At 30.3% G+C, this 15,724-nt stretch overlaps 1 protein-coding gene across 1 annotated transcript; it reads right to left on the bottom strand.

The window, feature by feature from the left end:
- Nucleotides 1–11,101: 11,101 nt before the first annotated feature.
- LOC143923249 (endocuticle structural glycoprotein ABD-4-like) lies at nucleotides 11,102–15,299 on the bottom strand. The gene is made up of 4 exons (XM_077446841.1): nucleotides 15,179–15,299; nucleotides 14,986–15,104; nucleotides 14,048–14,216; nucleotides 11,102–11,261 (listed from the first exon to the last, which is right to left on the bottom strand). The coding sequence occupies exons 1-4, from the start codon at nucleotides 15,185–15,187 to the stop codon at nucleotides 11,118–11,120; spliced, it is 441 nt and encodes a 146-aa protein (XP_077302967.1). The 5' UTR covers nucleotides 15,188–15,299; the 3' UTR covers nucleotides 11,102–11,117.
- Between the last annotated feature and the right edge of the window lie 425 nt (nucleotides 15,300–15,724).

Below are 15,724 nucleotides of genomic sequence, written 5' to 3'. Positions count from 1 at the left end.
TTGCATTTCCATATATTAATGATTCGGATAAATTACTCACTGATTGGTCATCTCTCACATAGACGTCTTCATTCGCAGTTTATAGGTCAAATTAAGACAAATTTTTCGGTTCTTAATAAACGATAATTTAACGAAGTCTATTAAAATTCAATTCGTTCTTCTACGTTTGTACCCGATGAGTAGCAGGCGATAGTGACACTTAAAAAGATTTATTGTTCAATTCTTCAAACGAAAGAATACTAAACATTTTTTTGTCGTCTTCAACACACATAAAATAAAAGTAAAAGTATAAATTAAGTTCGTCCGACGATTGGTTTATAATATTCTCATATTTCGATTGGAAATTTCCACGTAGGAGTTCTTCTATCGTTGCAAGGAGTGGCTCTTCAAGGGAATTTAACCGCACACGATTACGATCATAAAATATTACGCAGAGTGGATTTCAATTTTTCTCACTAATATATTTTTATTGTTTGAATATCAAATGGAAAATATTATAATTTATCTATTTTTCGATGATATTTTAATTTTAATCAGTCATTTATGATTCATTGTACATCCTTGAACCAAAATTACTTATATGTAAATTCATAAGATGCTTTTGGTTTGATGTAATGCATTGGAATATTTTTAGCAAATTTCATCAACTTGAATAAAAAAACAGGTTTTTCTTATTTTATTTATATTATTAGATCTACAAATATCTATAGATATGGATTTTTAAAAGGCGGCATTAATTTAAAATCGATTTGAAAAATTATAATATCAAGTATCGATTATTTCAGTATACCTACATATACATATACCTGTAATTTTATATTAATCAAAAAGTATTTATAAAAAAATGCAACGTCAAAATTTTACACAAATAATATTAGGAAACGCTTTATTGTAGTTCAACTTTTTAATTCTATGAAATTTTTTAGCATAAATAATTTTTTTTACATCGATTTCACAGGCCTTTATAATCAAATCGAAAGTTGGAACAAAGTACTAAAAAAATGTATATAAAACTTCTTCCGAAAATTGTCTTTACTTTAAATTAGAGTATCAATAGTATGTATTATTTTTTATACATATATAAATATATACCAGGAAGCCTAACAGGTACACCAATTATAAACAATTTATAGAGCATCTTACTGTGCATCATAGAGATACATATATATGAATAAATTCGACAAAAGTTTTTGCAGAATTTATAATCAGCAAATTTGAGATGCTGAAAATTTGAATTTTATGAGTAATAGAACAAGGTTGCCAATTTGCAACCTTGCAAATCAAATTAAGCAATTCATTTTATTATACATAGAAAACTTTATAGATAAAATTATAGAGAATCCGCCAGCAAAGTACTAGCAAAAATTTTTATTTTTGAAAAAATCTCTTCAATTGGATTCATCATAGGTGAATATGACGTTCTCTAACATTCTCTATGTATAATAATATATTCTCTATACATACATATTGTAGTAAATATTCTCTTTTTCTCTATACATAATATTCTCTATAAAGTTCTCTATGTATCTATGTATAATAAAATGAATATTAAAAAAATACATCCAATTGTTTAATATGATTTGCAACATGATGAATTTGATTTGTAAAATGACGAATTTGATTTGTAAAACGACGAATTCGATTTATAAAACAAGTTTAATTTTTAAAATGACGAATTTGAAGTTCAAAAACTGTGGCATTTGGCAATTTTAAATTGAAAATGGTAGACTTGCATTGCGGAAAAATTTAAAAACCTGATTTACATAACTGACATTCATCTTTATTACGAATCTTCTAAAGATATAAAATATTTTATACATATATACCTAGTGGTTTTTATTTTTAAAATTTAAATTTGTTTTAAGTATGAAAAAATAAAGGATCCAAAAAGGATGCAGACATTATTTTTACAGGCTATATACTTAATCATTTCGAAAAAAAGAAGAGGTACAAGGAAAATTCTTCTCGTTTCGACAAGTTATGTATGCGTTGATGAATAAATTTTTTAGATGTTCGCCTATACCTAGGATAACGATCTTTTTTTAGACGAAATCATCACAAAACTAAGAGGAAACGTAACACTCTCACGACCGGGGAGATTTGTCGTCGAAATTCTCAATTCTCACGATTAACTTCACACTTATAAATTGGAGTCGGTTGCGATATTCGGCCACGCGAATCCAATTACGGACAAAACGCATTCGGGGCACAGTCGACACGTTGCGTGCAGATTATTTACGAATTTCATGATCGATGGCCCTACTTTCGATCATTGACGAGAGATACGATGAGACTCGACTAAATGCGAGCCACTCTTAAAAACTAAAAGCCATAACGACCAGTCTCGTCTGCAATCGCTCGCTCCGGGCGAATACACCTTTCAATCACAAACCTTGCCCACCTTTCGACCTTTCGACTTTCAAACAAATCGAAGGTATTCCATATTGCCATTTTTGCCTCATTGTTCCTAATCGTCTCACATTCTCACGGAGCGCCGGTAATGAGATGCAGACGTCGCTCTATAATTTAGTATATGTATTACTTTTACTCCTTCGGAACATTGCTCAATCAGTATATGAATATATGTACCACTGGCGTGCCGTCTATGGATACTGTAGATCCCTCAAAATTTACGTCAAAAATATGCTCATACCGTTTGTTTTCTGAATTTATTAGTTTTGTTTCTCTTTAATTTATTTTTGATTACGTGATTATGATGTATACGATCTTTTTTCTGATCCAAAATTGACATAAACGAACATCTCCGTTGAAAGGGCGTAGCCGTCTGCGCGACCGATGCTTGTTTCACACCAAGCTCGTATCGCCTTGGATGCTGAAGCTCTCTACAAATCTTTTGCGCATGCGCACAAGTGACCTGTCACTCTTGCGTATGCGCATGAGTGAGACGACGCTACAGACGCCTCGCTCACGTGACACGTGACACTGGAAGCAAAATCTCCTTTTGCGTATGTATGAACTTGATTCGATTTTTACATACCTCCCTTGCATTTCACATGGCTTTCGTGTTAGTGGTCATTTTTTATATCTCTTATCTCTTATCCCATCGTTTTCATACTTTGCCATATTGCTCATTTTGGTCATCAATATACGTTAATGTATTGTCTGCCATTACGTTGGAGATAAAAAATCGTATACAATGCGTATCAAATATCCACAAATTTGGGTACGGTCACGTCTAGCTAGCTACTATAATCTATCCTCAACCTGTTTGCCTTGATATGGCCATATCAGATTTTAATTGTTTAAACGCCTATAATTCACTCTATATTTTATAAAATTTGATCTATAGGTTCTCGTTATCTCTAATATATAAATATTTATAGTTTTAACTCTCATATGTATATATAAATTTTAAATTTGGCGTCTAGCTTCTTGTAAGGTAATACACGATATATATTGATTTTTGGCCAAATATGTCATATCTGACATTTCACGACTAAAAGTATATCTCTCCACTGGGTTTTATCTGCGAGATAAGTATTCAATAAGAAGTTATGTTGTATCTAATTGTTAATATGATTTACAATAAGCTTACATTCATTTAGTTTTTTACAATAAGCTTACATACATACATCACATACAATTATTTTTAGTTATCAGCTGATTTAATTATGTATGGACTTTCACTTGATTCGTTGATTGATATTTCGTGCGTTACGTCCTAAGTTATTTACTTTTTTTTATTTTATTGTAATTTACTACGCCCTAAATTATTATTTATTATGGCCCTAAATATAGAGAGCCAAAGTAGCAATGCAAGTGGATTTATCGCCGTTGTTAATAATAATTGCAATTGTTTAATTAGAAATGAACTAAAAAGGACCTTTGCTTCTCTACCATATAATGAAAGAGAGATTATTGTTAAGAGCTCAAAACCCACACCAATATTGAATATTCATTCAATAAAAAATGAAAATATATATCAAAGACATTTTAATAAATATAAATATGACAATGTTTGGAAGAATAAAATAAAATTTAAAAAAATAAACTGATCGTGTTTTGGACAGCATCCTCTGGTTGAAAAGTTACCGCAAGCCACTGACATGTACATATTTATATTTTTATTTTATTTTATTTTTATTTTATTAATTGAAAAATCAACAGACAGGGTGTACATAGATATGTATAAAAAAACAAATAGTAAATAAATAATATATGTAACATCCGAGTCCAATAATAGATTTTTACAAAAATGAAAAAGATAAATATGAGGAAAACAAATTAAAAAGTAAAGAATAAAGGCATGACAAAATATGTAGAACATTGCATAATTAAACTATAGTATTAAAATATTTGTAAAAGGTTATAAAATAGAATATAAGAAGAAATTGAAATTTACAAATATAAAACAAATGAAAAAGGTAAATACAAAATAAAAAAATGAAAAGGAAAAGAATGAAAGCTATAATATGATTAAATAGCACATTACATAACTAAACTAAAGTATAAAAATATTGGAAATATTGGAAAAATAGAATAGGAGAAGAAATGAATCAATCGGTCAAGATTCTCTTGATGTTAGACCTGAATTGATGTAGGGAAATACCAATATGAATAAAGCTATATGAATAAAGCTTAAAATTTATATGAATAAAGCTTAAAATCGTGTGCATATATCTGGGTTTTTTCATACATGTATTCCAATGAATTAATAGTCGGTTTCGTTACGTTCAAATCATCATTATTCAATTACTGGTTTCTTGGAATTTGAAAGAAAAAAATCAAGCACTGACCGAATCATTGGAAATTGATTTCATCTATGTATCTTCTTTATAGATGAATTTATTTTTTTTTGATTAAATCTACCATTGATTATGTTTGAGATTAAAAAATATCAATAACAATAATGTAATGTTTGAGCTTATATTTAAATGAATACATAGCCTGTTCCTATTAAAAAGACCATATTTCGTTGTCCTTTTAGATCTTTCCATAACCCTTTATTATTTTATTTAAATTCCTTTGTAGCCAATTATTCTTGTACCGATTTTCGATGCAGATCCAAATCTTTATTTAATAATATTCCAGTTCAAGTTGAGTCATTTTATTTATTAAACTTCTCAGTCTACCCAATTCATGTGCTTATATTCATCTCCATTAAATTTTTTATCTTTGTCTTTATTTATTTTTTTAAGACTACAATATCTTGAATTCCGTTTTTATAATATAATTAGTAAGAATATAATACATTTTATAGTTTTGATTATATTATATGTATTTTGAGCCCCAGGTTTCTTTTATAAAATAAATAAATAAGCAATGAAGATGTATCCGAATAAAAATACCAGAAAATTACATACCTTCTTATGATTTATAAGGTACTTATAATCAAAAACCTGTCGTTTTATTTGAATTATCATGAAATATTTAGCCGATTTAATACTAAATTATGTTTGCTATGTAGTTTTATAAAAAAATAATAATGTCATGACTTTTAAGATGTAATTGCCCAATTATATATATTTGCCTCACATCATAAGTACCTTCATTTCATATAATATTCACCGTAAATTTAGTATTAATGTAGTATGTACATAAGTATATCTGCACTGGTTCTATGTAAAATGTCAGGACGATAGCAAGAAATATTATGCACATCCTAAAATGCAATACGAATCTAAAAAACATTTCATTTCAATATCTATGGGTGTCGGCGCGCATTATTATAATAAATTATTGTGAAACTCTTAAATTAATTATCATGTGCTAAAAGCGGTGGGTGTGACTTTATCTGCAATAAAATATATTCCCAAAAAGGTAATCGCTTCGAAACGGTGTAAAATTTGAGGCAACGACCTTAAAAGTCTCGTCAGATGATCGACGTCGCCTCAGGGTTAACTTCAAGGTCCGATTTGCATCCTTGTTCGGTTGGTTCGAAGCTTTTATTCTGAGGCTTCTGATTGTATGTCCTAACAATCAGTTACACACAATATAATAATTGAGTGGTGCAACTGCGTGTTGCACCGAATCACCTCGTTCACGGTGAGTTACGACCTTCTGGAACCGTCTCCGACCAGTTTTGGTGACATTTCACCTATTCAGGAAGCATTAAACTCGAGTAGTGGTCCACACCAATGTCAGATTTAATTGTGCCATCAATCTAACGATGAGTTCTTTAAAGTCGCTCGTGGGAAGATTAGCTCACGATCGAAATCGAAAGGTTAGGAATGCGGTTAGATTATTTCGATCATCATTATCATCATAATCATCGTCGTCGTCGTCTACATTCGACATGGCATTCAACATTGCGGATGTGCAGACGCGGTTACCACGGCTAGAACAATACTTGAGAAATGAACGGTCGTTATGAAGTAAAGTTTTAATTGTTCTATCGTTTTTCTTTCTCGTTAAACGTTTCTCGTTCGCGTTATTGCTCATTGTTTGTTCGATTCTGTCCGATCGATGTGTGAAAATTTATTCTGCTTGATTATAATCAACTAATCATGTATATACATATGTATTTCATATGTAACCTGAGGATTTTTTTTATTATCAATAAAACGAAAAACCTGAATAAGTTGATATATGATATATGAGGGAGCATACTTAAATACCGATTTTAAAATGAATTTAAATTATTAAAAAAAAATGCACCCCCCGTGGAAATTGAAAACCCGTTTTGTATTTTAAACGTGTGCTTTGAGCATACATTTAATTTTAACACATGTCTATTTTCCATGCTGTCTATTCCTACTCTTAATCTATACTATAAAAGTTAGCTTGGCATAAAAGTTTCCATACTGGATAAAATCGCCTTCAAATCATGCGGTTTTATGTATGTCATCTATAGACGTATTATACATATGTAGATAGATGATATAAATATTTATAGAGAAGTATTATAGTACAGAAATATAAATTATTAAGATTTCAGGCAACAATGTACTTATGTATGTGTGCCATTTGTTGAAATGTTCATAAGTGATGATTTTATTGCATAATAAAATAAAACATTTATCATTTTATTGCTTTTATTTTGTAAGCTTTTGTGTTAAACTTCATGGTTATTAAATTGTTAACATGATTTTATCCGCAATAGGAAATGTTTATACACACTGTTTTCAAACTTGTAAAGAAATACCATTCAAATGTTATTGAGTAAAAAAATAAATTAAAGCGGAAAGCGAAGAGTTTGAAGTATTTGCAGAATCGCCATGAACTTTATGATTTAAAAATTCGCCACAGTATTACTACTAATTAGAATAAAATTCATATTTTTATCAATGATTAATTCAATAATTTAAATTCCAATGTTTTTCCGCGACATAAAAGACTTCACTTGTAATCATCGATTGGTCAATATATTAATAGGTTAACTTATAAAGTGCATGCATAAAATTTGCAGTCATTTATTCGCTAGCTTCCACTTGTTTTGACATATTGCATTATAGTGAAATTCGATGCATTTGATAGCCGCGAATATTTAATTAAGAGAATCGTATGTGACACAACTTTAGATCAATTTGCATGGCGGCGATTTATGAATGTATTATGCTAAATAAAATTGGCTTAAAAGTCAACATTTGAATCGGCTCTTTTTTATTTGAAAGAATACGTCAACGGTTAAATTATCGAGCGAACTCGATAAAAACGTGTATCTTAAAATACCCTCTGGTATTTTTTTAACATTATGTATAAATATCTTTGTAAATTCTCTCTTAGTATTTACGACTGTTGTAATCGTATACGCCTATTCGAATTTGTAGTTTTGAAATTCGAAAATGTTTGAATTACATAAATACAATGTAGGATGTGCGCATATAATAATTGAACAATTTACAAGCACATCTTTAAGTTCAACTTGAAAAAAATGTTCTCAGGTTAAAAATGAACTCGCTCGTTGAACTCTCTTCAGCGTTATTGAAGTAATACATATAAAGTTTCGACATTTCATCGTTACTATATTTGCGTTGTGTCATGTAATTAATTTGCATTTTTCATATGGTCATCAATCTATAATTTACATGTGGTTCATCCACTGACCTATCGAGCACATATAGTTGAAAAAATCTAGCATGTCCCGAAGGCATTAAATTCGGTTTCATAACCGTCATAAATCAAGTGAAATCTGTACGATTATTTTAGCGTTTTCACGCACATAATCGATTCGCTTTTTGAATGTCAAGATCGACGGTACCTAATCCGTGTTTGAACAAATGGAAAAAAAAATATTCCACTCTCAAACTCTCTTATTAGGACGTATTTCGAATTTTATTTGAACGTCATTACCGAATCGAAATCCGTTGACCTTTTTTACGTGACGGTAAAAATATTGTAACGCCCGTAACACCTGTTATATTAAATTATTTTTATGCGAAAATTTATCATTTCCATTAATGATGGTAGCTTTATTGCTAATTTAATCACTGGAACGGACGGTTCTCATAGAAAATAATTTAAATGAAATTAATTATTTTATTTTCAACATTAAAAAACGAATTTATTTTTTGCACACAAAATATATTATAGTATAATAGTATATATAGTATATTTAAAAAATATATATATTTTATATAATTATAGATATAGAGTGGTCTTCACTTACCCGATTTTTCAATATTTTTTGATTTACATATAGTGGAAAATTTCTTGGAAAAAGATTTTAAGTCAGCAGAATAAAAAAAAGTCATTTCCCTTTAATAGTGTTATTAAATACAAAAAATAGCACTGAGTAACAAAAATAAATTACTGGAGACTAATCTATATTTACTAAGTTTGACCCACTTTATTTGAATATGATAATGATTTTTTGGTTTGCTCTCGCTTATGAGATAAGAGGTAGAATTATACGTATTTCAATGAAGCAAATCACAATAAATAGAAATATCATCTGATTACTGATTCCAATACTCACTTTTGGCATATCCATACAGTTAAAAACTACAAAAGCCAAAAATCTATAAAAATTGAGTTTTTTTAAAACGCTCACATCTCATAAACGAAAGAAAACTAACAAAAATCATTGTAATATTCGAATTTAGTGGGTTAATCTTAGTAAATAATGATTAGTTTCCGCGCCGGTAAGTCAAAAAGCTGATTTTTAGTTGCTCAGTATAATCGAAGACATTTCAGAGTAAGATTTGATTTTCAATTCTTTATGCCTATTTTTAAATTCGTTAGAAAAAATATCTATTGGCAAATATGTTCACTTTGAGAATTGTCTTTATAAGAAAATTTAAAGTTTTACAACAAAATTCATGATACTAAAAGATGAAATACTCCCCAACTAAAAATGACAACATGTCCTATGTAGACACATAAAAAAAACGTCAATACCTTTATATAAATTAGCATAATTCGATCATTTGAATATTGCAAGGGAATAAAATGTATTACAAGAATTCCGTTTTTACGAGTAATCGACAATAATTTTGCACGGTTCTATCCTCGAAATACGTATTGGCAAGACTTTTAAAGAAACGATGTGTTCTCGGTAATGGTGTTATATAATAACAGATGCAATATATTAAACCATTTGCATGATTATTCCTTTCGACAGGATTATGTGAACGCATTAGCATAAAACGTACAGATTTTGAACACATTACACGTTTCCGCCATGCACACTTAACACTGCCATAATACGATAAATCAGAAAATTCGATAGTTAAATACATATTGCCTTATTAAATCCGACTTTACGGAACATTATCCAAATTACATTATGCGAAATTGAAGCTGAAGATGAGCCATATTTCACCCACCCCCATATCGAAGACTAGGTGACCTTGTGCACGAATTCAACGCAACCAATTTTACAATAAAGAGACGACACTATGTTCAAAAAAAAAATATATATAAACGAGTTTGATAATTTACCCGTATGACCGACGGGCTGATATGATTTATCGATTTCGCAAATGGCTGTATGAAGATGGTCGTTTTTTGCGCAACATTTCTTGTCGGCTGAGCGCAGATAAGGCAAGGGTCATCAGTCTGGCAGGTTAAATTACAGACTCTTTGACCCAAACGGCAACGACATGGTTTTCACAGACCGAGAAGAACCAGTTCTTGTTTCCATGACTCTCACTGTTTCAGGTACAAACTTACCTGACCCAACAGTCATCTTATGTAAGTCGATGTATATTTGAGGCAAAATTCACATAATAGGTCATTTAAATACCACTATTGCTCTTATCATTGTGGAGAAGATTTGGTGGAATAGAAGAGTATGTTATATAAAATTATTAAATCTTCAAGTATACATATATAGATCAAAGATTATGTATTCAAAATGTACTGCAAAAGTCCTATGATCGTTAAGGAATCGTTTATTCTATTCAATATAATATTTAAAATTTAAAATGATAATTTAATGAAATAAGTACATACATACACATGTATACGAAAATAAAATGTATTAAATGATGATCAAACAATGCGTAACTACTCATTGCAATTTATCTTACTTAGTATTTGAATACATTCTATTCGATACATAATGTAACTGTATTCATTAGCATACTATAAATTAAAACGAACAATATCATTAAATATGGTTTATGATATTGAAGTAAATTTTGATTGAAAATGTAGTGGGTGTATTTTATTCAAATTTCCTCGTAAAATTTATTAGTAGTTCGACATTTGATAGGAGCGCTCATTAATAATGAAGATGACTCAATAGAAGTTTCAATATACATATGTATGCCGCAATGAAATAACAATAAGGTATAAATAAAACAATTATTTTTATATGTAGTTTAAAATCATGTTTTTTAATCATATAAAAATATAAAAATAAAATTAAATCATATATCTATTGCGGTCCTTGAAATTATGCCATAGTCATTTTATATGTACATACATAACATTATATGCGTGCAATTTTTTAAATAATTTTATATTATAATATATCGTCTACCCAAAACAACCTTTAATAGTATATTTACAAAAAATAGAGTATCACATTGAAAAATAAAAAAATAATAAAAAATTTCACAAGTATTTGAGATCGAAATCTAATTAATAATCGTAAGAGAATACGCATTTTTAATATAAATAATAAAATAAAGTGTTAAAATATAAAGTACGTTTAGATTTAAATAATTTTAAAGCAAATGGTCGTTTCTTTTTTGCAATAATATGGTCACTTAAAATCTTCCTCTCGGTTTGTAGATTTGAGGGTGAATGTTGCTTGCTGCTTGATCTTCATGGTTTGGAGGTAGTGTTTTTAAATAATCCAGAGCTTTTTGAATCGCTGGTGGGATCGGTGGTGGTGTTGGCAAATGGGCTCCCTATAAAATAAAATATATGAAATTATAATCGAAAAGAATATCGAGGAATGGCGTGACTTTTGGTTGTTAGCAAATTATGGTTAATAAAAGGTATAAAGCGTAGGTGTATATTATAAATGAGGTTTCGTTTCAAGTTTTAATATATGAAGATCCGGGTCAAACTGTTCGAGGAGTCTGCACAATTAATCTAAACATCGGAAATGCTATATATGTACATATACATATATTCCAATTGTCGAATTTGGTTTTCAATGAGTTGAAAATATTTATGTCAAATATTTTACTATGACACGACGAAGATGTCCGATCGAAAGTTCAAGGCGAACTGAGAATGATTTCAATTTAAGATCATCCTATTGTGCAGATCCAACAATAAAGGTCATCAAACAATGAAATTGCTCGTCATTACGATTTATAAGGGCTTATACACGAATCGGCCGCACATTTCTGTACACGCTGTATCGCATTGCATACATATTCATCATTTTTTGCGATATTAACACGCGGAAATATTCAAAGATTTTCGACATAGGAAATCAGCGATTATTGCGCATTGATATAAAAGTGTTACTGAAAGGAAATTGTATAGATAGATATGTTAAATACATACATGTCTTGATATATTAATATTTCACCATATCAGTTTCGAAACGAAGTTCTACATATTGAATCTATGCATTCGTATATTTAAAATATTCGCAACAGTCAAAGGGTTAATCGAATATGCATCGCTAGTTATTGTAATTGTTGCGAAATAGTTTTCTCTGCATAGGCGAGTCATTAATCGATGGCGGTCGTAAAAATGGGTATGTTGTTACATCATAAAGAATTTTATGAATCATTTGCCAATACGTGCACATCATGCTTACTTTTGCGGATAAAGAGGCCGAATAAGAGATGACATAAGATAATTAATTTAAATTTGCGTTAAATTGAGCAAACAATGCGGTTGTAATTTCAATTAAAATTCTTTGTTTTTGTAGTGCAAGTGTGCGAGATGGAGGCACATGCGGCTATCTTTCGGACACATCGCGCAAAATCGAGGTGAATTAAAAGTGTGGGAAAAAACCTTCGAATTACGTTGCAAAAGCGGTAGGTACTTTATAGTTACAAAAAGATCATTGTTCCATTTTGTGCCGTTCCAATATTCGGATATCCACACGTACTCATGCATAGGTACTTGTACACGCCCGAAGGGTTACGAAATGCACGTTGTTTCAAACAATCGTTCCTTGAACAAATAATGCTATCGAGATAATATTCATATTTATAGTAGCGGATCGTCTGTGTCGTAATCTAGTTCGTCGACCGTGAATGCAAATCTAGATCAAGTTCACGTTCGCGGGAAAGTGTTATGTTTCTTTTATATGGATACTGGTATTCGAATGTAGCAACGTTAGTACATATGTAGGTATATAACCGGAAGGGAAATTACTTTTTTATTCATATTTATTCGTATTTTTGTAAGTACATAAGTGCATATATGTACGTATGTACTTTAAGACATAAATGATGAAACAAACACTTTTACTATAATCATTATGTAATTATAATATATAAAATGTAGGACAATATTAAATTCAAATGCACTACAATATAATGTGTTATAAATTGAGAGTGCTTATTTTCAAAAAAAAAAAAATCATTCATTGAATGAAATCCTATAAAAAAATACAGTATTATCAAAGCAATATATAGATGTCACTTTCGGATTTTCAATTTTTTGCGATTTTCTAATAAATAGCATAGATACAAACCAATATAACGTTTGATTTTAAATTACAATTCATATGATACAATATTGAATAAATAATACTGTTGATTGAAACCTGAGACATTAGAGCTTTTAAGGTGTCAAAATCAAGACACTTAACAGCAAATAAAATTTGAGTTAAGTTATATTTTTTTTCATAAATTCAAAACATCCAGAATAGCACTATGGTCCATATAAAATAAAATAAATAGGTCCTTTTTGGATAGATATCAATAAATTTTAATGAGTTTGCAACTATAAAAAAAATCCATATGAATTTCGAAATTGCGAAGTGTGAAAATAACACTAAATCGCGCATAATAAACAGTTATAATGTTTATTTTCGGCACGTTTTCAAGATTATCTTTATGTATACATACTTAATTGATTTAAGAGTCATAACGTTCGAGTTAACTACGAGGAAGTGGAACGTATCGGGGTCGTCTGCCTTCTAGCCGATAAGTGCTCTCTCTTTGACCTTTCTGCGAAATATTTCGTCACATGTTGGTAAAGTTCCATAGTTCGTAGTGTTACGAGAGGTCAATAAAAGAAGCAAACGTTTCCATTATTACTTTTTCTAATGTCAAGAAAGCTTCCGAATGATCAAATAAAATCACGATCGTCTTACATAACGTTGGATTAGATAATCAGATCTGGGTTTCGCGGGGATCCGCTCGTTCGTGTCTCTAATTTTACACAATATTTTTGGCAGTGTACATAATGAAAGTGAATGAATATGTATTGAAGCATCATAATGAGCTCAATAATACTTGTCAAGGTAAGATGATTTATACTGATGAATAGCTTTTTACAGCGCAAACGTCTTTACATCAGATTGTCGATAGGCGTTGTTGCGAAATTGCACGGAATCACGACGTCAAATACATAGTCGACTTATCATCGAGCTTATTACCGGCTGAAATTTTATATGTGCTAATAATAAACGCAATTGAGTGTGCAATTTTCAACGAAGGCTCGAAATTTTAATGATCCCGTTTATTTTCGTGCAATATAACAATGAATAAACGTTTACCTGTGGTTGGAATCCGTTCTCGTCGGCTATATAAGTAAGGCTAATTTTCGAGCCGTCAGGAGCCGTGTAAGAGAATTTTCCTTGGGCCACTTGTGCTTCTTCGTTTTCCTTGCCAGGATTTTTCAAATAGCCCTGTTCTTCTGCGGCAATTTCATTACCGGCTTCGTATCTGAAATTGTGTAATTGATTTAAGTATCTACAAGTTCAATATTTTCCCACAAGCTTGATAAATCCATGTACATAAGAGTACTTATGCAAATTTAGAAATATCCAAATATGCACATGATGTGTGGAGTTTTTAGTTAATTTGAGAATAGTTTTATAACAACATGGAATAATGAAAGGCATGAGAAAAATTTTCGACAAAAAATGGAATGCTTTTCATAAGTCAGATTTTGTCATTGTAAATTGCTCTCATTTTAAATTATTGTTTCCAAATATAGTTTTTTGAAGAAATTAAATCCCTCTATATATAAAATATTTAGATAATTTGGTGATCTTAATATTGTATGGACTTTCTATATGACAAAATCGTAAATAAAAATTCATTGCGTGTGGTTAAAATTTTATCAGCAACATTATAAAATTAATGACCAATAAATTGCTTTTAAACCTCGAACCTTTCAAATTACAAGTAAATGTTATCCTTCATATACTCACGCTTATATTATTATGTATAGTAAAAAAGCTTGTAAAAATGGATCGTAGCGTAATATATGTATATCTATAGGTATGTAATAGCAAAATTTTTATTAACTTATTTCAAAAATATATAATATGTACATATATAAAAATATGAAGATATCTTTTCATTATAATATCAATATAAATGAATGAGGAAAACAGATGAGTATTCATTGTGCTAATAATAATATGTTAAAGTGGGCAATAATCAAGATATCTTTCAACTAGTTTATTTTCGTTGAGAAGAAACTTACGCCCATTTATAGCTACCATCTGCATTGACACCTTCATTTTCATACTTCAATATTGGAATCTGATCTGATTTTTGGGCACTGGTATAAGTGACAGTTGCCAATACGACCCAAGCAAAAAACTGAAACATCGTACAAAAAACAGCATTAGCAATAGTAAATCAGACAAGCACACTGATGTGCGAAGACTACGAACCGTTTTCATGTTGGTTGGAGTAACGGAGCGATCGGTTCAAAGTTAACCGGACGGTTCAAAGTTAGCGGTTAAAAACAAAAAGCACGAATATGTGTCCGCTTCAGCACCCGGCGAACACTGGCTGCAAAATTACCAGCACATTCGGTGCTATCTTGTGTATTTATACTTCTGCCTAACCCTTTGATCTTCGGATTTCTATTTGCCCCCCACTTTGTCGTCATTGTGTTTGCACTTGGTTGGCATTAGAAGCGCAATTTTGTGTGTATGTGCGCAGCGGCTAATCCCGATTGCACAAGATGGTGTTTGTGTCAAAGCGGGGACTTTTTACTAAAATAAAACAAAAACAAAATGCCAGTAGCAAAAAGGCCACGGGCTGGGCCATAGCGTGCATGCGAACCTCAATTAGCGCTATGCTAATTAAAGTATGGAAAATATGCGATTGAAAAAAAATACGTGTTATATGTGTGAAAAGTCCATGATTAAAAAAGAATTATAGTGGATTCGATTCAGATTTTATTTATGATTAACGTCGTCTTTGTGAAACTA

This window comes from Arctopsyche grandis, chromosome 1 (assembly GCF_051622035.1).
Source record: "Arctopsyche grandis isolate Sample6627 chromosome 1, ASM5162203v2, whole genome shotgun sequence".
NCBI classification, from domain to species: Eukaryota; Metazoa; Arthropoda; class Insecta; order Trichoptera; family Hydropsychidae; genus Arctopsyche; species Arctopsyche grandis.
The sequence above is the reverse complement of the archived record's forward strand: the minus strand, read 5'-3'. Positions and strand labels throughout refer to the sequence as shown.

Excerpts from the sequence above, each read along its gene's own strand:
- LOC143923249 (XM_077446841.1), bottom strand. Across the intron at positions 14,217-14,985 it reads GATGGTAGCTATAAATGGGC|ATACGAAGCCGGTAATGAAA; the intron begins GTAAGTTTCTTC and ends ACACAATTTCAG. Across the intron at positions 11,262-14,047 it reads AGAACGGATTCCAACCACAG|GGAGCCCATTTGCCAACACC; the intron begins GTAAACGTTTAT and ends TTTATTTTATAG.